This window comes from Condylura cristata, unplaced genomic scaffold (genome assembly GCF_000260355.1).
Source record: "Condylura cristata isolate star-nosed mole 26May11 unplaced genomic scaffold, ConCri1.0 scaffold00008, whole genome shotgun sequence".
Taxonomy (NCBI): domain Eukaryota; kingdom Metazoa; phylum Chordata; class Mammalia; order Eulipotyphla; family Talpidae; genus Condylura; species Condylura cristata.
In genome coordinates, this window is record NW_004567109.1 from 8,734,075 (window position 1) to 8,760,033 (window position 25,959).

A 25,959-nucleotide genomic window follows, 5' to 3' on the forward strand; every position below is an offset into this window, starting at 1 on the left:
CCGCGTCGGCGCACTCCCGGCGCGGGCTGGCGCGCCCGTTAGCTGGGGAGGGCGGCGTGGGCTGCCGGGAAGGCGCTCTCCGTTTCGGGTCCCGCTCTTCAGCTGGGTGCTGCTACAGCGGCTCGGCTGTCTCGAGAGCTCCTCGGCTCTGCCACGGCACGAGAGCAAACTGCCCGTCTCTGACGGCCGCGGAGGAATTGGGGAGCCACATGGCAGAGGTTCAGGACGCGGCGTTCCTGCCCGTTAAGTGTCCAGGCAGGGCTGGGCCATGACTCAGGGGAAGAGCCGGGAAAGTGGCTGTTCGAACGCTGGACCCCAGTCTCCTTAATCTGGGCGGGCTCTACATCAGATCGGTTCTGGGACCGGGAAGGAGGGATTTCCTTGGGGGTGTCCTGTTTCCGTGGTATCACATACTCAGGCCATAAGCGCACCGTGAAGAGTCCAGAGTCCCAACACCGGTTTGGACAAATCCGATGTATTTAAAGTAGCGCTATTTCCGGGGGTAGGTGGGATGTGGGTGACGGAGGACGGTACCAAGCTCCAGACTGCCCCGAAGCCCCGGCTGTGGCACATCATTCCAAAGGTTGGTTGAGAGGATGTAGCCTGGCTGGCCCCTGTCAGGCTCTGGCCCCAGCCCTTTTCACCAGCCTGGCCAGACACTCTGGCCCCAAAGTCAGCTTGATAAAAATTTAGCCACGACCGCCAGGAATAAGGTGCGCGCTGGCCCTAACGCCCAGTGGCATACCCTGGCGTCTTCAGCCTGTTCACAGGGTTTTTGTTATTTTGTGCCACGTTTCATCCTTTTCACTTTGTTCTTAGCCTTTCTTTGTCTCCCTTTTGAAGGCTCTATTTGTTGTTGTCCTGTGCTTAAAGCGTTTTCTTTTGCCTAAAAAAAAAAAAAGCCCCGTCTTATGCACTAAGCTGACCAAGGTATCCAGAGTCTCCCTTCACAGCTTTTGCCTAAAAACAAAGACCTCATGCCTAAAAACAAAGACCTCCTACCTAAACCTGTCGTTTGCAGTCCACACCCAGAAAGGGAACTCCCTGCAACAGGATTCTTCCTCAGTTCTTACACACCAGCAACCAGCAAGGCTACCGCTTCCTGAAGCCTGCAGCCATCATTTACGAATGATTTTGAAATTTTTATCATACATGTATAATTTATCTCACATGACTGTGTTGTCCTAGTAAAAATACTCAATTGTATAAAAGTTACATAATGACTTTTGCACTCCTAACTTAAGCCATTAGGCTTTCGAACCCTCTGCACTGGAGGGAAAGTAAACGTGCCCCTTGGCAAGATTAGCGGCTGATTAGCCTTTATGGAGGGTGTGGAGGTGACCATTCAGGCCACCAGCGAGACCCTCATCCCAGACACCTTCCACTCACCATCAGGCCACCAGCGAGACCCTCTTCCCAGACACCTCTTTGCTTCATACCGAAGCCGGAAGTTCCACTACTTGGAGCTGCATTCCTTTGGTTTAAGCTTCACTCTTGGAAGTGCTCAAACCGTGGTGAGCTAACAAGGCAGCTTCAAGCCATTTTAACCTCTAAACTTGAGGCTCTAAAGCTTCCTATTAACATTGAGGTCAGGAGAATGGTGCCCTAGAGGAGGCGCTAATGGAGAGCCAAAAGGAGCGAATGTGTGCTGCAGACTGGTGAGCCCACAATTCTGCAGTTCTGCATAGGGAACCCAGGTTACCTGAATAGAGGGTTTTGTGAACCACAAATTCAACCACTTTTTTCAGAAGTCTGTTCTGCTAAAACTAGCACTTAACAGGCTGCTTTCCCCCTCAGATTTAAAAGTGATACTGTTTGCTAGCCAGAGGGTTTTGTTGAGTATAGCAAAGAACTATGTAATACTGGTGTATTATATAAGGACAGGAGAACTTGAAGCAGTTGCAGATTCTAAGTATTTCAGACCCTGCTAAGTTACTGCGTTCACTGGATTGACTGTTGAAACACACAGCCAGTGACTTTATTCACAGTGTACCTTGCATTAACAGCGGTTTGAAGGCTCATTCTTGATTGCCTGGTGGGGGAGAAATTTATTTCATAGGTTGATCTTTATTCTTCCCAAAAATGAAAGTAGAGTTTGCTAGTTTCGATTTCAAGCAGAAGTAACTAAAAGCAGTCTAGGTTTTGGGTCTCTGATCCTGGCAGGGCTTAGGGTCCTTTCACTTACCTGGTTTCCAGCCAGAAAGACTAGAAAAAGCTCTCAATTTAGCTGTGGGCTGGCAAGAGAATGAACAATTTATATCACTAGGCAAAAAATGGAGGCTGATGAAAAGACTTAGTATTAATCCTATGACTACCCCCTTCATGACTTTGTTATCTGAAGCCAAGATGCTGGCTCAGAGATAAGCGACATCCCTGGATCCTCCCCTACCAATATTGCACTTTCCTCCATTCATTAGTGGCAATAATTTCAGCTTAATTCAGTTTAGCAATTATTAGGTTGTAAGGTTTTTGCTAAACTCTGAAAAGTTCTGAAACATCTTTCCCAGTGGTTTTAGATAAGGGATTATCGACCAGTATATAAAGTCCAAGTAAGCTAGACAAAATAATAGTTTTATTCTAGTTTTAGAATTAGTTTGAGAACCATTAAGTTTGAGAATTCTGCCCTAGGCCCACTATTTGATGTGCACTTGCTGTCAACATTTCTAGTGAGTTGAAGGTGTCCACAAAAATGTCAGTGATAAGCGTTTACTATCTTTTCAAGAATAAGGGCCCCTTAGAAGTATCTGAACTTATTGAGGGGAATTACAATTCAGCCCTCGAGAACAAAAACCTTTGGGAATGTTCTCATAGGAGTCCTTCAGTGAGGGAATATAATCTGGTACCAGTATAAGTTAACTAGTCCTGTTGTCTCCAATGGAAACAGCAGAATTTGATTTCAAGGCTGATTTTAGGGCAGGTTCTGAAGTGTGTTGAACCTCATGAGAGTGACAGAAAAACCAGCCTTGAGGTGGACACAGGAGCACATGTCCCAGGTTTAAGACAGAATGTGGAGTACTTGATCTAATTCCTCTAATCCTCACAGCCCTGGAGGTAGATGGTCTCTTTATGTTGATAAGGAAAATGAGGCTTAACCAACCCAAGTAGGGTTATATAAAAACCTGTGTTTCTGGTTCTGATGCTGTAAAGTATACCCACTACATACCATCTTCCCCAGTATGGAATAAAGGCTTCTGGCAGGGAATTACTGTTTGGAAACTGCTACCTCTCAGGAAACCAAGTGCAAGACTCAGCCCTGACTTATAGGACTTAAGGCTTAACTTGAAAGGAAGCAGTGCTGTCTTCTCTACATCAGCGGCTGCAGGAAGAGGATACCCTACAGCATCGCAAATTTCTGTGTGTAGTGTCTTTAGCTTGTTTCTATGTCATTAAGTCTTAACATTATAAAAAGTCCTTGTTTCTGGTTAGCTTTTGGTGAAGTTTTGTAAACCGCAGGATGTGAAGTACACCCACTCGGTGGTCCTCAAACCACTGAAGTTCTCAGTGGAGTCTTTTCTGAGCTCCCTGGGTTCCTTCCATGATTTCAGATTCTTATTTAGGAGGTTTAGGGTCTGAATTTTCATCTGTAACAAACTCAAGCATAATACTGATGCCGCTGCCGAAGGCCCACACTTTGACTGATCCTTATTGTAGACATCAGTATTTACTACTCTGAAAAGCCTGTAGTCATTCAAAGCCACTAATTGAGTGGGATTGGAAAAGAGGAAAGTAAGGAATCCTTTTTCCTGGGGGAAAAAATGTCTTAAAGTACCAACTAAGAGTGGTCTCTCATGAAGTCTGCTTAATCCAGAGTCCATCGTAACTCTCAAGAGTCCTTCTCACACATTTGTGCAGGAAAGGTTTGTCTGGATCACTCTGCCACAAGGCATATTCAGATGAATTCTCATCCTCTTTTTCTTCATTCTCCAAATATACCATCCTCACCCCCTCCCCAATCACAGAGCCTTTGTACTCACGATCCCTTTACTTGAACTCATACCCCAGTTCCTCAGATTTCTCAATTTAAAATCCCCTTCCTTAGGGTAGCATTCTCTAATTCCCCAGTTTACACAGGGTCCCCATTACATGCTCTCATAGCACTGTATTTACAAAACAGTGTCATTTGTAATCCCGTATTTGTGTGTCCAGTGCTTCCCAGTTTTTAGAATACCTTAAGATGTAAATTGTTCTCTAAACCACTACATCAGGTTATTTTCACCATTCCACAGTGTTCTCAACTCTGGCTCATATTATGATTACCTAGGGAACTTAAAAAAAATAGGTGTCCGGGCCCTTCCTGGTGGCGCAGTGGGTTAAAGCACAGCACTAAGAAGCTAGAGCCACTTCTGCATGAGTTGGCGGAGGTGACCGCGGGAGGTGACCACATGGTGCAGCGGACCTCTCCTGACCAGCCTGCTGCTCCCCTCAGCAGTGTACTTCGCCAATCTGCCTGTTCTGCTCCCCACTCTGCCTCTGGTGAATCCTCTCACCACCCCTGCATCTCTGGCCTGTACCCCAACTACAAATAAATAAATCTTAAAAAAAAAAAACACAGATGTCCAGGTGTCATCCCCAGAGATTCTGAAATGACTAGTTTGGGACAGGGTCCCAACATAATGTATTTTTAAAATCTAACCTGGTAATCGTAACACCCAGAAATACTGAGCGTGGTTAGTCTTTGTTGTAGGAAGTGCAAGTAAGACAGTGGTCTGAGCGCTGGGAAAGACACTTTCCTCGGACTTCAAGTAGGAAGACATGCATTTATCAACAGGAAGTACATAGGTCAGAAGAATCAGAAAGGAAATCACTGGCAATACAACTTTAACTGCTGGATAGTGTTTTCTTTGAAAATTTCAGAAAGCTTGATATTCTTTCTTCTTTGGAAAGTTTAAGATCCTACTATTACCAAGACTTCTTTATTAAGGTTGGTAAGCAGATTTGAAGTGCACTATAGGTGTTTATAGCTGAAACCTTTTTCATCCCTTGAATTCCCCTCCACTTCCTGCTCCCAAGTATTATTCTCTTTCCCTCATTCCTTATTCTTGTCCACCTCTAATATACTGATGAAAAAGCCATTCTACTAGACCAGTCTCCAGCAACCAACCACCACTGATTTCTAAAAGGCAGTTACCACCTTACCACCCTGCTTTCCCCAGATTCTTCACCCTTAAGCCCCTGAGTAACACCAACACCTACAAACCTACATTACTCATATGTCTGGATCTGAGTGTGAGTCCTCTGCACTCTGACTCTGGGAGCTGATGAGTGTTGTGGAATCATAGCGTCAGGTTGTTTGCTCCAGGCAGCAACTCTGGAACAGCCTGTTGGGACCCATCTTTTATGGCAGATGTCGCCTGCCTGGCAGCAGCTTCAGGAGTCAACAGCAGCTCCCTGTCCCTGCAGCATGGGCTGTGCAGGCTTATGTGGTGAGATCCTCTATTGTGTCCAGTGATATTCTGAAGAAAGCCTTATATTGCTATGGAAATTTTGTCCTGTGCTTCAAAAGTCTATTAATGCAAACATTTTTTCAGAGATGAAAGCCAGAAACACTCTTCGGTTATCCAGACACCAAATAACAGTTTATTTGAGAGCAGCCTGGCTTTCTTCTGAAATACATTTTGTAAGGTGAAGGCCTACTAACAACCCAAATGAAAAACAATTAACAACCCAAATGAAAAACCATCTGTAGAGACTGCAATTTCATAAAAAAAAAAAAAAAAACAAACAAAAAAAAACACAGCACCCCAACATTTGCAGGAGAAACAGAAGTCCAGATCACATGGTTTTATACTCACCAAATGTCTTGAGTGAAGCTGAAGTTGGGAACCATTGTGATTTTTTACACATGGTTTTGGTTTGGCTTTAAATCCCACACCCACTTATTAAAGAGTTTAATTTAGCTCTGCTTGCTTTTATTCTTTGCAAGGCATTTTGGGGTTTTTCAAGCATTTGTGACAAGTGATGATTTTAAAATCAGTGGTGGTAGTAGTTCAGGTCAATTAGTGTCCTGAGTCCTGATACACAGTAGACCAATTAGTCAAAAAACTGCCTCACGGTTTGCTCCCACCCTGTGTTTCTAGTTGGTGCTGGAAAGAAGCTCCCCCAGACCAAGAGGGACTGGCTCTCCCACCCAAGCACCAGCGCCCTTCTAACCCCCAAAGTACTTTCCCTTTCCAACTGTACACACAGGCGTGCACACACACACAGGCACACGCCCCTCAGGAGAGACTAGGATTAGACAGAGAGCACCTCCCCAGCGGGCACACATACAGCAGCTGTCAAAAGGAGAAGCCATTTTACTTTCTTTAAACTTGCAATGTTTGTCTTTATTTTGTTCTTTATATTTTGAAAGTGAAAAGAAATAGTATTGAGTCAATTTTTTTTTTTAAATATTTGTTCTATGTATTTACAAGCCTTAAAGTTACTCTAAAGATTTCAAAAGTATTGAGTACTTTTCCCAGGGTAGCACTTTTATTTATTTATTTTTTTTAACAATTCTTGGAGTTCTCTGGTCCACAGCATTTCCTTCTGTTCCAAGGTTATGTATGGTTTGATTACTATTGTGATTTTTTTTTTTTAAATTTTCTGAAGCAAGCTGAGAGGCAGGCAGAAAGACTTGATGCCCAAAAAAAAAAATCTTTCTTACCTTGTTCACCCCAACCTTCCTAAATCGGGACTAACTACTATGTTTATGTTTTAAAACAAACGTGAGGTGCAGCTGAAGGGGAGGGAAATTTATTTCTCTGCTTTTCTATAATACAAGTTGTTTACAGAAAACTGCAAATTAAAAAATTACACTGGCATTTGCAGTCCTTAAAATAAATTAAAAGTTCTCAACTTTTTTTCTTTTTTTTTTTGCTAAACAGATGTGTTTTTTTTTTTAAGTATGAGTCCTCGTTTAAAAAGAAAAGATTAAAACAGAAAATATTTTCTATAAATAACACATGTATTTTGGTTTAGTGCTCCCGCCCTCAGGTTTGAAGTTTACTTTTTCCAGTACCTTTTTCCTCCATGATCACCTTTTTTCTCTTTCCCTCTCCCACTCGTGCACACGTGGGGGTTTCTGCGAGAATTGGCCTTGCTGCACTGTGATTGGCGAAGACGTGAAACTTTTTTTTAAAAAATACTTAAATTGTTTCTTTTGTTTTCGTTTTGTGTATTTGAAGTTTTTAGTTATCCTCAGACTCCTCTTCTGCTTCCCGCAGCCATGTGAAAAATGCAGTGACAGATTTCAGGGCCACACCCTTCCCATTCTGCTCTGCGGGGTCCTTGCTGCTCTCCCACTTGTAGAAGGCGTCCTCGGAGATCACCTCTTCATCGTAGAGGCAATCAAAAAACATCCGTAGCAAATCTGCAGGGCAGTGAAAATAAACCGTCAGTTTTGGGGGCATGGTAGTTGGAAGGAAAAGACTGAATTTCCAAGCAACGAATAAATATTAATCTCCCTAGAGAAGAGCACTCATGACAATGCCTCACGCTCCCTCCTGATAGTGTAACAGCAAGACAATTTGTCTAAAAACAGGACAGGTCCTGTAGAACATGATGGCCAGGACTTAGAATGCTAGATGAGATACAGAAAGACTGTTAAGGGGGTAAATCTTAAGAGCTCTTGTCACAATGAGGAAATGTTTTGCCTTATTTATGTGAGATGATGAATCTGAGTGGAATAGCCTATTGTAATCGTATCACAACATATGTAAATCAAATCAGTGATAGTAATATATTTTTTTCTTAATAAAATGGAGCGAGAAAAAACAGGAAAAGATTTAAGCACTTGATTTACTTTATTCCTATTATTTTGTTCATCTCTATTCTAGTATTGTTGAGGTTTGATATTATGCAGTTTTCACCCTAAACAATTCAAACATTAAATACAAGAATAATTTTTTACTTTCCTATACATCTCTCTCCACTGTTTGAAATTTTTCAGTAAAAATATATAATCTCTAAAAATTTAGGGAGGGAAAGGCATGGTGTACTGTCCCTCTTAATGGTGTGTTTTCAGAATGGGAAGAGTTTTTATTGCTATTTTTCCGATAAACTATTGCCACTTCATGTCAGTTTTATCCAACGAAACAACGGTTGCTGTTTGTTGTATTCAGTGACCAGACTATTGAGGGAATCTCGATTCTGTTTTTCACTCACATGGCATTTAGTTCAATTAGTATTCAGAAAAGAGAGACCACTAGAAGAGCAGTTCAGCCCTGACGGAGGGTTTCATTTTCTTTAAAAAACAAAAAACAAACAAAAAAACCCCTTCATTGTGGACTCTTAAAATTCATGTGATAATTCATATTAATGGAAGGAACAGTGGAACAAACAATACTTGCTAACAAATACTAGGTACAGAATGAATCACATGAACATTTTTCTTTAGATTTATCTAACTTTATTAAGCTAGTAATGATTTATTTTTTGTTCTAAACCTTGGTTGCTTAATGAAAAAATGGAAGCAAGTGGCCAGCATTCTGTTGGTAGTAAGTGCAGAATTAAACATCTCCAGAGATTACTGGAGCTGGTAATTATTGGAGATACTTTAATTTGACAGGCTGGGTGCACATCATCAATTTCATCTGACTACTTAACCATCTCTTTTGAAATATTAAGTGTTTCTTCCTATAAGAATAGGAAAAGTGGCCCTCCCTGGTGGTGCAGCGGGTTAAAGCACAGCACTTGAGAATCTAAAGCCACTTCCGCATGAGTTCAATCCCCGCCTGCCCTGGAGGTGACCACATGGTGCGGCAGACCTCTCCTGACCCGCCCGCTGCTCCCCTCAGCAGTGTACTTCTTCGATCTGCCTGTTCTGTTCCCCATTCTGTCTCTGGTGAAGCCTCTTACCGCCCCTGAGTCTCTGGCCTGTACCCCAGTTCTGTATGCACAAATAAATAAATCTTAAAAAAAAAAAAAAGAATAGGAAAAGCAAGCTGTGATGTAAAATGAACTTTCAAAGGTCTTAAGGAAAAACAAAGTCAGATTAATTTTTAAAATTGATTTAGAAGTCTCTCTAGTTACATGCCAGGGATTAATTTGTTTTAATCCTTCCCTTTATCTTCTGCTTCATCAACATGAGGAAAGAAGCAAAACCACAAAAGTCATAACCTAAGGAAAGTCAAAGAACTTGTTTAGGGTTCTATCAAAAACAATTTTGCACTATACCCATTTTCTGTAAGTTTCCACTGGTTTTTTCAAGTTCAACACAATTTAATTTACTATTATCACTAAAATTTGGTGTTCACTCAGCTCACCTATTTGTCTGATCAGTCACAAATTAATCCTAACCCTTAACTGAAAACTGGTCTAAAACACCTGATATTTCAATGTTTGGCTTCTAAGGACTATGACGAACATCATCCTTTTTCACCAAGACCTGGGTCACAGAAGTGAAAGATTACTGTCCAGTCATGGAGTAGCCACAGCAGATATTTAAGTTTAAATAAAATTTATGATTCAGATCTTCGGTCAACAATAGCCATGGCCAGGAGGTCACCTTGACACATGTGGCTTCCGGTGCCATCCTGTAGGGCATAGACTCCTTCATTGCAGAGTTTCATCAGGTATCTCTGCCCTAGAATGAGGGCTGAATCTCTAAGCACCTTTGTATTAATCATTTTCTTATAAAAACCTTTGATTATCTGGGTATTTATCACTAGCGATGCTTCTGTTACCCACTACTCAAGCCTGAAACCATTTTTGAAGTTTTAGCTACTGGCTGGGTTAACTGTAGTGAGAGGTGAACTTACTGGCAGGTTGATCAAGTTTTACTATTGATGCTTGTAGTGCATAAAGTGCTTGTAGTTCCTTCTCTGTGTCCGAGTCCAGGTACTTGAGTAAGATCGGCACTCTCTGCTTGATGACAGTAGTGTCCACTCTGAAGGTAGAACAATCAGCTGGAAGTGATAGAAAAACTAAGGGTTATATTTAAGGCGTTAACTCAGTTACTCTCAGTTTTCTGGGTGAGCAGGGAATATTTGAGTCTTTAAGGAAAGAGGAAGCACAGGGTCCAAGGTAAGCATTTTGAAATCCAACATGTTCTGAAATTCATAATGGGACATTGTCTCTGAAATAACAACTCATAAAGGGTGTATATTCTGAGTGCTGGGTTCTTGTAGAGAAGTACTCAATTCTTTATCTTTCATCTCTGTGACAGTGGTTTTATGACATTCCAAACTACAAAAGAAACATTAGAAGGAATTAATAAAGTGACAGTTCGTGTAAATATTTCCAGAAGGTTTAAAGAATTAAACCATTTTATTTTGAGAAAGAGGAGGTGGCTTAACTGTGACAGTGGCAAGCACCACATCTAACAGGCCTTTTGTGGGGGGAAGGACATAATGAAAATGGTCTGAGGAAAGCACCCCTAACACTAGGGAGCATAAGGTTTTATTTCCTCAGCAAGTTAGCACTGGGATACAGCATTCAGTTTAAATGCAGCTTTTATACTTTCTAACTTTGATTTTAAAACACCATGGTCTTATGCTTTCCAGACACTGGAAATGATTTAACATTTTTTAACTTTCTACTTAGCTTGATCACCTCATTAAAGGACAGGGGAAAAAAAAAACTCACAGAAAATCTTAATTTATAATTCTGAAGCTATCTTCAAAAATGATAAAAACAGAACTTAAAATTTGAATTCCTAAGATTCAGAACTCAAAACATTTGAGTTCATAAGATTCTTTTTCCAATTTCATTGATAGATATGTGGATTTCTACCTGCGGTTAAATGGGGTATCTCATTAAATATTGCTGAATACAAAGTTTGGAATAGTTACAATTTTGGTCAATTCTATCCCATCTGTCTATGTAATCCCCAAACATTTGATGAAATTATCTCATAATACATACAAAGTCAATATAAAGCATGAGAAACAAATGTTATTTTCTCTCCTCATACATGTATATGACATACTTTTCTGTTAAGATTAGCTCTTATTGATAGTAAATTAATAATATTCAACCTGCACAGTTAACTTTGAGTAGAAAGAAGAGATCTGGAATGCTGTAGATGAAAAGTAAAGGGCAAGCCACAGACCCACTGGCTGACTTGAAGAACACAGATCTCGCAGTAAAGCGATCTGGACTCTCCACAGAGCTACTTGACCCCTGCTTGAGACAGTCATTGCAGACAGAAAGGGTACCCATTTATTTGTATAGAACCTGAGGAGCACAGCACAGGTTGTGAAGCTAACAGACACTCAGGATCACATCACCAGCAGTTACTGAGTTCAGAAACGTTACTTACCTATAATAGCTGCTTTACAAACAGCTGTCATTAAAGCTCTAAGGAATGTAGGTGAACTCATCTGGCTTTCATCTAGATTAGCCTGAAATAACAAGTAAATGAAACAGTTAAAAGGTTCCCTTGTGTAACAAATAAATTATGTCCCTTATACCAGGCCTCATATGGTACTAAGGACAGACAGGTCACATTCACTTTTTGATAAAAGTTAATCTTTTGATTCACTGAAAAACCCTTGGGCTACTACTGCTAGGTCTGTCTGAATATGTGCTACGTAGCAGGGTCTAATTCCCAGGAAGCTCCCCATTAGCTATCCTGGGCTCGTTCAATTGCAGTGCTGTGTAGTATACACTTTTGAAAGTGCCACATTTGAAACATTTCTCCTCAGTAAGTAAAACCCTCAGTAAAGCATAGACCTATCCAGATCTATGCAACTTAAAATAACAACACTACTGTAGTGTGTTTTAAAGACTATTTCAACAGTGTGCAACTACTTTTTTCATGTTAATGTGAATTACAGAGTAATCTCAAGCACTGCCTCAACCAAGCCTTTGGCTGGTGGTAAAAAATTATTACTCTTCTCTAAGATGACAAAAACAAAAAAGTAAAGTAGATGGACCTCAAATTTATTTTTAGTTTCTTTTAAGTTATCTTCTTGTGAGCCCTCCTTGATGGTGCAAGGGTTGTTAAAGCATATCACTATGTAGCTACTGGCAGCTACAGCAGCATGAGTTGGATTCCCAGCCAGGAGGTGACCCATATGGCGCGGCAGACCTCTCCTGTCCTGCCCACTCTTCCTCTCAGCCGTGTATTTCAGCAGATCTGCCTGTTCTGTTCCCCACTCTGTCTCTGGTGAATCCTCTCACCGCTCCCCACCCCGTAACTCTAGCCTGTACCCCAGTTCTTGTATGCATAAATAACTACATCTTTAAAAAAAAAAGATAGCCTCTTGCTACAAAACATTGTATTAAACTACATAAATAGCAAAAATCTCCTTTACTAATTTGACTGATCTATGGCAAGGCAAAGGGATATGAGGATAACTTTAGCATTGTGCCTGACAAAGTATCTGTGATGAACATGCCCTTACACGGGTAAGGTGGAAGGTGAGCTGCATAGTAGAGTGATGTGAAATGCAAACAGGTCAACAGCTAGAACTGCCCATGGGGGTGAGAGCAAGGTCTGGTCCCTTATGTTGCCTTGCCCTTACCCCATTCACCCAGTTTACCTATAACTTAGATGAGAACAAAGTTGGCACATTAAAGTAAAGATGGCAAGCAAATATATGACCAAATCAGAATTTTAAATGTCCTGATGGGACTAAAATGTGTCTAACTTAAGAACATGAACATAAACGTACTTTTAAAAAACCCCACTATGGCTCAAAAACCAAAAGCATAATTTTAGGATGGGTAGACTGTAGAATATCAAAGAACGGGTACTACCAGACTGGAAGAGCAACCTTGGTTCACTCTGACCAGCTGACAGGAGCAGAGTCCAAAACGGAAGAGCGCCAGCACCGCTAACCCTCTACTTGCTGACCGCGCTCAGCCTGCCCTATACCTGGAGTGGGAAGCTGAAGATCCAGGCTCTGTTTAGATAAGGGTGATTAGACAAGGCTCTGGATATCCAAGATTGCAAGAAAGGATGAAAAATGTTAGAGAAGGATACAGGGAGGAAACTAGTAAAAACCAAAAGTACTACAAGTTTCCTTATTTTTCACTGCCTAGAAACAACCCAGCAGAAAAGCTACAAAGATATAAGCACGAAGCCTAGACTAACCCTCCAGGCTTTCTTTCAACTTGATGACACATGCCCATGGAAATAAGAATTACCATTTAAAGGGATGGGGAACATTAAATGTAAGTCATAGATTCTGCAACACAAGATAAACAACTTTCAGAAGGGAGCATTATGAAAATGTAAGTCTCCACAGTTCACAATCATTACATATTGCTTATAATTTTATCCAGGACAGTATTTGAGAACATTCAGAAAGAAATGCAAATTTTTATATGGCAAAATGGAGGGTATTTCCTAAAACCAATGAGAGAAGCAGAAAAATGGCTTATATTCTGAATTTTTTTTACATTCCTCTTTAAGACTATGAATCACCAAAAAATAGACTAACAGTCTTAGAGTTTCAAATACATACAAGTAAAAATAAAAACTTCATCAAAGTTTAAAACTTCCATGAAGTGAAGGGTAATATATGAATGAAGAGGATCTCATAAGACTCTTTCTTACAGAAATACTGAGGAAGGTGACATAGTTTTTAATACCTCTACCCAGTCAAAGATCTGTTCATCATTTGCTTTGTCCTCAATAATGAGTTTCTCGAGTCGCTTATATAGTTCTTCAGCAGAGAGTTCGTTTGTTGAAAGTGCTTCAGAGGAACAGGAACTGTCAGACTCTATAAAGTCCAACTTCTGAAATACAAAACATTAAATCTATTAATATAATTCAATATTATCATTTTGGGAGGAAAAGAAAGTCAGGGGTTATAATTTTCTAATTTACATGGAATCAAAATAACAAGCAGAAACCCTTTAACATCTATAGCTTTGAAAGATTCTCACCCCATAGCCTCCTGAGTATTTATTTCTTCAACATTTTATATTGGTATCTCTGATTCTACTGAAAAACAAACAAGTTAACAACAAGCACACACATTCCAAATAGACAAATGCTTCTGTCTGCTCTTACCTGCAAATCTACATTGAGTTTCAGACTAGCTTTTAGCTGTCACAACTCCAGGGCAGGAGTACTGTAAGGGTTACTTTTCTCAGCCTATGGTTTATATTATTAACATTGCTGTGAAAACTCTGTAGTGTTGGTACAGAGTGTAAGTCCTTCAATCATCCCTTGACTATTCTGAAGTACAAAGCAAGAAATGATACCATCATTGCTTCTCTTAGATGGGCAGTTAAAAAAAAAAAACAAAAACCCAAAAATCAAAATTATTGTTAATTTTCAAGGGTTTAAGCAATGAGGTATAGTAAGTGTATTTTGTTTCATAAATTTTAGCTATATTAAAACCATAAAGATTAAAATATTAAAGATGATTAATAGCATATTTTTCTCTTATACCTCCAAAGACTCTGGTATATTCCTATATCCTCCCCAGTATTGCAAAGAAAAAGCTGCCTCGAATTCTGAGGGGACAAATTTTCAATCCTTTGTTTTAGATGTTTGTACCATTTCAGCAGTATGTTAAAACAGCTTCCTATAAAGTTTCAAAAGTAAGATTCAGTATCACATTTTTCTGATTCAATGCTGCTAAGTTCTCCACCCTCACACTTCACTGAAGTCCACACATACAAGCACAAAATCATGGCCATTAAGTTTTTTTTTTTTTTTAAAGATTTATTCATTTGTGCATACAGAACAGGGGTACAGGCCAGAGGCTCAGGGGCGGTGAGAGGCTTCACCAGAGACAGAGTGGGGAACAGAACAGGCAGAAGTACACTGCTGAGGGGAGCAGCGGGCGGGTCAGGAGAGGTCTGCAACGCCATGTGGTCACCTCCGGGGCAGGCGGGGATCGAACTCATGCGGAAGCGGCTTTAGACTCTCAGTGCTGTGCTCCAACCCGCTGCGCCACCAGGGAGGGCCAGGCCATTAAGTTTTTTTAAGAACAGATAACTGGACCAGGTAACTCTTTAAGCAGAAAAAGTAGAATGCGAGGCTATGGAAGGCCAAGTTTTCTGGAACCTCATTTTGCGAACTGCCTTGTAAACACTTTTATTAGTAGGAGCAACATCCATAACTGATTGAGGACCTCCCCACACAGTGCTTCTTGCACATGATCGCATTTTCTCCTCAAACCAATTCTACAAGATCACCCACTATCAGAATGCTGTAAGTGAGGGATCAGAGGCTTAGAGAAATAAGGTAATTTACATGAAGTCACAATTTTCTAAGTGGTAGAAAACTGGGTTCTAAATCTAAAACCTGGGTTTGACTTTAACCCACATTTTCATTTGTTTTTATTTCTCTTGGACACACACACACACACACACACACGTGGAAGTGCTGGGACTTCTATGAGAAACTGAGAATTCTATGAGAAACCATCATAATCCTACTATTTTCATTAATTACATCTTTGTACACTGTATGCTCATTAACATATCTTTATAGTTATTATCTTGTAGATTTGCATTTTAAACCATATAGGAAACAAAAAGAGGACTAGAAACCAAAAACACAAAAATGCTTGCTTATATGTTTACCTAAAAGTTACCTTTATCAGTGATAATTTTTTGTATAGTTTTGAGTTACTGTCTATAGTTCTTTTATTTCATCATGATGGACACATTTCAGCATTTCTTATAAGGCAGGTCTACAGGTGACAAACTCACTTAGCTTTTAAACCTGAGAATTAGAACCTTTAATTAATTCATTTTTGAAGGAAATTTTTCCAGGTAGAAAATTTCCCGGTTGACAGTTTTTTAATTTCAGGTGTCTTCCTTTCCCAGTGTCTTCTCAGAGTAACAGTTTCTAATGGGACATTGTCTTGTTAATCTTCTGGATGACGCTGTATCTGTGAGAATTCACTTTTCTCTTGCTGCTTTCAAGTTTTTATTTTCTTTGTTGCAACAGTTTCATTGTATCTTGGAGTTCTTTGAGCTTATCCTGCTTGCTGTTAAGGTGAAATCTCGGATGTGTAGACATGTATCTTTGACCAAATTCCGGTCACGGTCAGCCATCCTTTTCAAATATCTATTCTGCTTTTTTCCTTTGGGAATCTGTGGTCCCCAGATCCTTACATTTGGCTCATTTTTCTTGATTCTTTTTCTTCTGCTCCTGAAGCTGAGCAATTTTTTCTCTTAAAAACTCTTCATATATTTAATGAACTAATTTTTCAATATGTATTATTACAACTTAAATTTTAAACGCCACAAAAACTTTATTTAAACTATTCAAGTATAGTCATAATTTCAAATGGCAATGCCAGAAATTTCATCGGCAGAACAATAGATAAAAGAATGTATCTTTTATAAAAATTGAAGACCGATCTTCATGGGACTAAGTTACTACCAACTCAAAAGCTCATTTAAGCTAAAACAACCTTTTAGTTTTAGACTTTTTAAATTTGGTTTCTTTTGATAACTTCTGCCACTTGATCAATATCCCCGATTTATTAGGACATCATTCATCTGATTTCTTTTAGCTTTTTATCTCTAGTCTCTTTCAACATTTTGGGGCGTATTTTAGTTAATTTAAAACGTTTTTCAATACTTCCAATGTTTGGTCATCCACAGGAATGCTGTCAGTTTCTTTCTTTTCCTGTAACTGAGTCAACTTTCCCTGTTTCCTTTTATGCGCTGTAATTTTTTATGTAAACTAGAAATGTTGAATATTGTAATGTGTAACTCTGGACAGCACCCAGTTCCCCAGGGATTGCTGACGTTGCAGCCATCTGTTCACTGAGTGACTTTTAGACAAGGACTACATTCCTTCACATATGTGGTATCGCAGTCTCTGATCCATTATCTCTGCAGTCAGCCAGTGACCTTTCAGAGATTCCAGTGAGCGCCTGGATCCAATGAAAAAAGAGAGGGGGAAGGCAGGGAAGGGGGACGAGAGGGAGAGGATGGGTAGGGAAGACACAAATGTGTTCTGTTTCTTTAAATTCTTTGACAGATACCGTTTAGGAAGAAGTTTCAGCTTGAGAAGCTGAAGAGGTGGCTGGATCCTGTACTGGACCCTCAATGAACTGCTAGGCACATCAGGTCATAACACCCAGGTTCGGAGGACAGGATCTTCACTGCTCAACCTGGCTGTCTGCCATGAAGCTGGAAGCTGGTGACCTCTATGCCAAATGCCAAAACCATGGAAATGGCTATACTTTTTACCAGCTGGACACTTCTCCCTAGTGTTGGCACTACATATAAACACACAGAATAGTCTCTACAGTTCCAAAATTGTTGACTCTAACAGATCTTGCAGTTCAAATGTTTCCATGTAAGGATTATTTCTGAGCTTCCAAGTCGACCGTTTTGCCTAATCTATATACAGTTTCTGAATGTTAAACCAACGTCACATTCCTGCATAAACCTTACTTGGTTATGGTGTATTAGTCTTTGTATAAATTGTTTCGTCAGCAACAATTCTGCTGAGAAAATTCCCCCTATGTTTATAAGGAATACTGGTCTACTGTTTTCTGTTCTTAAAATGTATTTGCCTAATTTTGTTATAGTGATGCTGACTTCAAAGAATGAAGTAGAAAGTATCTTTCCTCTTCAGCTTTCTGGAATACTGAGTGTAGAATTCTTTGTCAAACTGCTTTTGTTTCTACCTTAGAATTCAGCAGTGAAATCACTGGGCCTGGAATTTATGAGAACATTTTTTTGGGTGTGGTGGAAATGTTTTTAACTACTTCAGTTTCTTTAATAGATATTCAGGTTATCTATTCCAATTAAGTCACTACTAGTAGCTTGTATCAAGAAATCTGTTCAACTATGTTATACTTATTGACAATAAGGAATATTCATAAAATTTTCACATTTAGCAACATGTGTGGAATCTACCCAGTGCCATCTCCCTCATTCTTTTAACAGGTAACTTCTGCCTTTTCTTTTCCACTTTTTTCCTGATTAAGCAGGCTAGAGGTTTACCAATTACATCTTAAAGAACCAGCTTTTGACTTAATTGTGTTTCTGATATTTACTTTCTCTTTTTTTGTATCTGACTTCTGTTTGTTCTTCTTTTCCTAATTTTGTAACGTTGAGGCTTACTCATAGGCTTGTGATCTTAAATACTGATATTCAGTGCTAAAAATGCTGCTTTAAGTACTACTTTAGTTGCATCCCATAAATTAAGACATTGTGCTCTCATTTTTAATCAGTTTAAAATACCTTTTACAAAAAAAAAACTTTTTACTATCTTTCTTTTTTTAACCATCTATCCTAATGATTTTTTCTTTAACTTATGAGTAACTTAGAAGTATGTTACGTTTCTAAATATGTCTTGTCTTCATTCTTAAAGGTTAGTTTAATTCTAGAATAAATGATATTTTCTCAACACTCTCAAGACTATTTCACAGTCTTCACCGCTGTGACTGCAGTCTATTTTTCCTTTTTAGATAATGTGCATCTTTTTTAGGTAGTCACCAAAATGTAATTATTATATAAGTATTCCTGTTTTTTCTATCTAGATATATGTATTTTACTAGAGAAGTCTCAGATACAGTTTCTTCATATATTATCTCTTCTTCATTAGTTCTGTTTTCCCTTCTGGGACTCCAATTAACATATGTTAAACTTTTTCATTCTATCTATCCTCTAAACATCATTTCATTCTATCTATCCACTTAACATCTCTTAAAATTCTACTTCATTTCTTCTTTTTTCCCCCAAAGCTGTCTAGTTATTATTACATTCTTGTTCGCTTTTTGTAATTACCTCTTTTTTTTTTTTTTTGACAACAGTTCTACTTTATATCTTAGGTATTAATTGCATTATCTCAACTCTTTTTATGATTCCCTTTGTTTCACACAGTGTATTTTATATTTGAAGTGCTAATTCCATTGTCTTAAGTCTTTGGGGTCTAAACTTTCATTCCTGGTTACTTGTTTCATTATGTGTTAAATGAATTCAAAATGCTAACTCACATATTTGCATACTTTTAGTTTGTAGAAAATAAGGGAACAAAACATAAGGATGTTTTCTCCAAAGAAAACATGGGTTATTTCTCCTGGGAGACAAAGTAGTATTGAACTGGGGCCAATTCAACTTCTTCATCTATGCTTATGTTCAGAGTTCAGGTTCCATCTCTGTTCTTTCTGGTGCTTAGGAATTTCTTCCACTTTCTATGAGTTCAGCAATGTAAGAAATATGCTTTAGGTAGGCTCTTATTGTAGCAAGAGTGCTCCTCAGTGTATCTATACTACAAGCAAAAAAGCAGCCGAAGTCCACAGTAACCTAATACATCTTTACAAAATACAACATACTTAATTTAAAGTGATTCTCTAATTGTTTTACTACTTTTCTATGTAAGATCTGCAAATGTCCCCAAGCCAGTAGACAGTTTAGCTAACTTTCTGGCTGTAATACTGTGCCCATTTCCTTGTACTAGTTTATCTATAAACTTCCCATTGGCCTCATGCAGTGAGCCTTCTCCAGTCCTATACTTTGCAAGAGGCACATTAGTTCCCCTTATTCCACAGATAGAACTTTCTGCTGCCTCAGCTGCCTTCAGAACCAGAGTACCAAGAGCTGCAACTTGAGCCCTATTGCTCCTGCTTTATTTACCAATATCACTTTAGGCTTAGGGAGATGTGCAGCTTGTTTTCTAAGTGTGGTTAAGTCTTCAAAATTTTTCTTTTTTTCGTATGAGTGCATAGTCAGAGTGGCTTTAATGCAAGGACTCAAACTGACAACTTGACTAGAATTCCTATTTTAGTCTAATTTTAATGAATTAAGACCAAAATATTAATGAAACTGCCTCCTTTTTTTCCTATGTATGGAACAACTACTACTAAAAGGGAAGGCAAGTGCTTTTTTTCCTACTTACCTGCTCCAAGAGAAAATTATGTACATCTTCTCCTTCTGGTAAAAAGTCCTTCCAGCTGAGGTCTGCCTCCCTCCATAAGACTCCTACTTTCTTATGGCTCTAAAAAGAGATAAATCCAAACCATTTACTTATTTTTTTTTTAAAGATTTATTTATTTATACATACAGAACTCGGGTACAGGTCAGAGGTGCAGGGCAGTGAGAGGATTCACCAGAGACAGAGTGGGGAGCAGAACAGGCAGATCGATGAAGTACACTGCTGAGGGGAGCAGCGGGCGGGCCAGGTGAGGTCTGCTGCACCATGTGATCGTCTCCGGGACAGGCGGGGATCAAACTCATGCTGCAGTAGCTTTAGCTTCTTAGTGCTGTGCTTTAACCTGCTGCGCCACAGGGAGGGCCCAAACCATTTACTTATATATTGTAACCGGAGGGAAGAAAAGGCTTACTTTGAAGTCAAAAGTGTAAAACTGTAAAGACTGAAAAATCAAAACTTTTCCTTGTTGATAGGAAATTAATTTCTCAGTACTCATAACTTTCAAAGTGAAAAGTCTATATACATATAAAATGTAATAATTAATGTATAGACATTTAAGGTTCATTGTTTATTTTACCAAATGACTGATGAATGCCAATTGGTGCTTAGAATTTTGACTATAGTCACCTAAAAAGAGTTCAGTGCATATAGTTTATAAATCCAATACTGTCTCTTTCCCTAAACTGGGCTCCTACATGCATCTGTTATTAATATCACTCAACAAGCTGCACTGGAATCCCTCTTCACAGACCATCACGATCATACAGCCTGACAGGACAAGGGCTACAGAAGCTATTGCTTCTGAACCAGGAGAGAGAAGCATTTCAAGGACAAGAAGCACATGGCTGAGTCCAATAAATAACGGAGAAGGGCTGCTGTCAGCTAGAAAACTGATGTGGAGAAAAAAGTCATTGACAAAATGATGGTCTTTGAGACTGCAACTGTCACCTAAGGAACATACACTATTTCATGCAGTAACTTGCCCAGGGCATAGCTGATAACCTGGTAGAGCCAAGTGGGTTGAAACTCAGGCTGTGATGCTCTAAGACAACCTGATTTTAGTTAGGAGAAATAAGAATTTATTTTCTCTTTCTAGTAATAAAATTGAACGAGAATTTGAATTTAAAATAAGGACTACAACCAAGTAGGTAAAAGGAGGAGGGAATTTTTGGTCTACAACTAAGAATTCAATGAAAACATTAGCACCGCCAAGCAAAGAATATTAAGAAATAGCTTATCGGGGCCTCCCTGGCGGCACAGGGGTTAAAGACAGAGTGCTGTCAAGACAGCTCCAGCTATTGCAGTATGAGTTTGAACCCCAGCAGCCCTCTCTTGTCTCCTGTCTGCTCCCCTCAGCAGTGTATTTCAGTAGATCCACCTGTTGTCCTCCCCATTCAGTCTCTGGATCCTCTCACTGTCCCTCTCCCCCCACACCTCTGGCCTACACCCCAGCTTTTGTGTGCTACAAGCTATAAAAAAAATAGTTTATTAACTAGAACCAGTGGTCAGACTATTTAATACACCTATTTGTTAATAACCATTATCCAAATGTGACACAGAAGGACTTCTATAGATTTACAAGAAGAAATGAAATGCTGAATCTTTTTAGAGAAATTAAACCCTCTAAAATGACGAAATCTGTCAGTCAGAAAGCACCTTCAGCACACTCCTGAGCGTGTGCCCTGTGTCACGCTCCCTCACCCCAGGTGTCACATCTCACTTATGACGCTCTGCCACTTTCCCAAAACTCTTTACACTCAAATATGTGCTGATACCGCCTCTGAAACTACTGGTTTTAAAAACAAAAATTAACAAATGAGACTATATCAAATGTAAAAGGTTCTATGCAGAGAAGGAAACTATCATTAAACTGAAGACAAATCCTTATCAAGTGGGAGGAGATATCAGTGCACCACACATCTGACATGGGGCCAAGATCTACATAGACATCAAAGAACTCAATAAATAAAAAGAAAACAATCAAATGTGCAGAAGAGTTAATCTCTAAAGAAGACATTCAAGACAACCGGCATATGAAAAAAATATTTATCCTTAGTTATCATCAGGAAAATACAAATCAAATCCATGAGATACCACTTCATAACCGTGAAAATGGCCCATAGCAAGAAAGACAAGAAACAACGAATACTTCCGATGGTAGGAAGGTAAAGAATCCTTTTCCCCACTGTTGGTGGGAATGCAGGCTGGGTCAGCCTCTACTGAAAACAGCATGGAGGTTTCTCAAAGTATTCTAAGTAGATCTACTATATATAACCCAGCAATTCCAAACCTAGCTATCTACTCAAAGACTGCAGAACACCAGGTCAATGGGATGTGCACAATGTCCACTGCAACACTCTTTACAACAGCCAAGTCATGGAAACAACCTCAGGCCTGAGCAAAAATGAGCAGATAAAGAAGATATGGTAGATACACAAAACACAATATCACTTAGCTATGACGTAAGATGAAATCTTTCCATTTGCTACAACATGAATGGAACATAAGAGGGCTATATATTAACAAAGTAAGTCAGGAGAAGAAAGACAAATACCAGATGATTTCACTCTTACAAGGAAAGCAGAAACCAAACAAAGGGACAGATAAAACTAAACCAAAACAAATCCTAGAAATTTGCCTGCCGAATTGAATGGGATGGTGAGGAATAGGGAGCAAAGGAGGAGGGGCCCACGGACTACATTATGGGTGCGCTGGTGTTGGGCATGTTGTGGAACATACATCTGATAACTCCGAATCATATACGCCGCTAAAAAACAAAGCTACCAAAATAACAACAGAAATAATACAATTAAAAAACTTGGCTTAAACTTGTCTTCCTTTCTAGTCTATAAATTCTTTGAAGAGTTGGTTGCCCTTGTAGGCTGAGAGTCTAGCATAGAGCTTTGCAAACAACTGAGCAGCATTTATTAAAGTAAACAAACTTCAGATAGAAACAATCCTGAAGAAGGATTTTACTATCTATTTCTAATCAGATTACCTAGCCCATGATTCTGAAACTCAGAAACAAGAATCTCAAAAACACCTCTGAAAAAATGAGTTTGAAAACAGAAAACTCACTCTTTTTTTTCCTCATTCACTTTTTCAAATAATAAAAGTTACACAGTGGCATGGCACTTAAGCTATTCATAAATAACACAAGATCAAAATGATCTTTCCTAACATGCGACTGAGTCAGACTCTCATTTTCACACTCACCATTTGTTTGCATAGAAGGTGCAATATTTCAGAGAGTAAGACCCCCGCTCTTCCAACAGGAAGTAAAGGTTTGCTAAATTCTCTGTAAAAAAAACAGGAGACACGATTAGGCCCCGCTCTAGAACAGCAGGACAATGTGTGCAGAAGGACAGGCACTGTGTGGCCGACACGAAGCGGCAAGTCAAGGCTCAGGGTGCTTGAAGTAATTTCCAGCAGCAGCAGTCCAGGGACTTCAGTTCACTTTATGCTCTGTGGAGAGGTTGCAAAGCTATTTTATAGCTTGTGGTTTTTCTATTTTTCTTTAACCGTTTCATTGTTAGAAGCAATGCAAAGATCACCTAATAACCTGTTACATTTGTAGAAACGCTACTGCAAACTGAAAGGAGAGAGGGACTAGGGAATTGTGAGAATTATGATGTATTCTTAAGATAAGGAATTTTTTCTTGAAAACAAGAATGAAGCGAAAGGGATCAACTTTGTCACAGTCTAAAATCAGTATTTCCTAAACTATCCATGGAGTAGCAATAATTATTCCTCAAAGGGGACTCTCCAGTCAATTATATGAGGCAGTGCTGAACTTAACAAAGCTAGAAGTCTTTATTGGCTTTTACTTTATTCAGGACTCTCATAATCTTTAACATGTTGTAATATACTTTGTGAATCTCAAAGAAAAGGGACATAGTAGTACACCGAATTTGATCATGTGACCAGCTTTTGGGAAAAATGAATTTTTGAAATACTGTTCTATTCAACGCAGCAACAATTTCCCACTCATGTCCAAATCTAGAAACTTCCATGATCCCATTTCCTTGACAACCTAAGCATGTGCTCTGCAGTGATCAGTCCTGAAAAACTCTTATGATGAAATACACTTTCCACAGCTTTTGCGCAAAAACAGTCATGAAAGTCAGACTAACAATGTTTCCAGGAGCACCTCTCACCTTTCAGTTATGTGATTCTGGAGCCACCTCCGCGATCATCGTCCCTAGTGCTGGGAACCACCAGGCTAACCCTATTCCTATCATTTTTTCAGCAGAGTGAATATAAAGTGGCATTTTGATAATGAAAGTGGAAATGAGATCAAGAGCCTCAGGCCACACCTATGAGTTCCCAAAGACAGGAATGGAACAGCACAAGGCCGGGTCAGCTGGGTCATTTTGCCTCAGTTTAACTTGACATGGTAACCACAACTTACATGATAAGTTCTCTCATGGAGATTCCACCTTCTTTTAACATGGGGGTCACCAGTTCAGCAAGGTACAACCAAATGTGGGGGATATCAATAGCCATGTCATCCGCCAATTCCAATATATCTGAAAAACTGAAAAGAGCAGGAAAAACTTTCATATGCAAAGGCAATTCAAGAGGAAGATTAAATAAAGAAACCAAAACCAGTCAGTTAACAAATACCTACTAAGCACTTACACTGCTCTAGGTCTAAAGTCCCTGCTCTCTGAGAGCTAGGATTTAGAATGGGAAGAAAGAGAAAATAGCTCAAACAGAAGCATTCTTACAGAGAGCGCTAATATTCTAAATAACATGGTCTGTGGTACCAGGATATTCCAACACAAACGCATAGAGGTGGTACTGGAAAGACTTTAATAATAAAAAGTCTGGGGGCACAGCTACCTATTCAGTTTAATCCCATTCTATAAAGAGCTTACCACAATTGAGTATCATATCCTCTAAGTCAGAAGCATTCACTAAAAACTTCAATAGAGACCAGACACCAAAAAGGATAAAGTCCTTGTCTTTGAGGAGCTTACAACAGAAGAAAAAAACTGCATGGAAATTAAAAATTACTATTAAGAAGATATTATTATTACTAATATCTTCATCATGACATGTTACAAATTTTTTGTACCTCTGAAGAAAAGCTAATAGTTCTAGGCTTTCATGTTATGAAGTATTTCATGCTATGAAGGTGAATTAAAAAAAATGGGCTTTGAGTCTAAAACTTAGGAAAGTCAAATACAAAACACCAGCACAGTCTAATTTAGCTTGAAAAATCATAGCTACTGATTTTGAAGTACAAAAACTTTTTTTTTTAAACATTTTTTAAAGCTTTTTTTTTCTTTTCCCTCCACATAAAAGAACAGGGTGTGTGTAGGCCAGAGGTTTGGGGATGAGAGGATTCACCAGAGCAGGGAACAGAACAGGTGAATTTACTGAAATGCACTGTTAAGGGTAGCAGAGGGTGAGCCATGAGAGGTCTGCTGCACTGTGTGGTTTAGCTACTTGGCCGGGGATTAAATTTAGGCGACAGTGGGGAGAGCGCTGAGACTTAACCCCTACGCCATCAGGGAGGTCCTCAAGACTTTGTTAGTTATCCCAGTAGACTGCATATAAGAAAAAAAGTGAACTTAACTACTGAAAAGATCCCCATAATTATAATATACATAATCTAAGAGAGAGAATGAATGAAGGGGCTAAAGTAAAGGCAAGTTGTATTTATCTTCTTATCCTTTAGATCTCTGAAGATTATCAAATGTGTGCTTTTTCACTGATGTTCCAGTGTCAAGTCAGAGTGTGCTACTCTTTATCAACTTCAAAGGTCAACATATGTCATCACATTTTTTCACTTCAAAAGTGGTACCATTACTAGGTAGGGCTATCTTTCTGGCGGTATTATTTCAAAATAGTCTGCATCTCAAACACGTTTTAAAGCTCTGGGTTTCGACCTCAAAGCAAGTTAGCTATTTGATATCTACTTGTTATGCAAAAGATACTTAACTGTCCTTCAGCTCAGTTAATGTTTGATGAAAATACTAATATTCACAACATGGCAGCAAAGAGAAAAAATTTTTTTTTACCATGTTCAGTTTTTACCTTAAACACGAATTTTAAACTAAGATTCTGAGTCTGTGGTGTACCACAAAGGTATCAGACTTAGAAAGGAAGATACACCAGTGACAGCTGATATCTTCAAACCAGCCATCAACAGGAGTTACAATGGA

The 25,959-nt window shown here is 39.2% G+C and overlaps 1 protein-coding gene across 13 annotated transcripts in view; it reads right to left on the minus strand.

Moving 5' to 3' along the window:
• Positions 1–6,863: 6,863 nt before the first annotated feature.
• The window catches only part of EIF4G3 (eukaryotic translation initiation factor 4 gamma, 3), a 236,988-nt gene continuing 217,892 nt past the window's right edge, over positions 6,864–25,959 (minus strand). For all 13 annotated transcript variants that reach the window (XM_012722291.1, XM_012722292.1, XM_012722290.1 and 10 more), the window contains 7 exons: positions 24,198–24,323; positions 23,003–23,084; positions 19,754–19,852; positions 13,519–13,665; positions 11,240–11,321; positions 9,738–9,884; positions 6,864–7,348 (listed from right to left, as the gene is read on the minus strand). In XM_012722291.1, the coding sequence (XP_012577745.1) occupies positions 7,167–7,348; positions 9,738–9,884; positions 11,240–11,321; positions 13,519–13,665; positions 19,754–19,852; positions 23,003–23,084; positions 24,198–24,323 (865 nt within the window). In that variant the 3' untranslated portion in view covers positions 6,864–7,166. The remainder of the gene's footprint in view (positions 7,349–9,737; positions 9,885–11,239; positions 11,322–13,518; positions 13,666–19,753; positions 19,853–23,002; positions 23,085–24,197; positions 24,324–25,959) is intronic.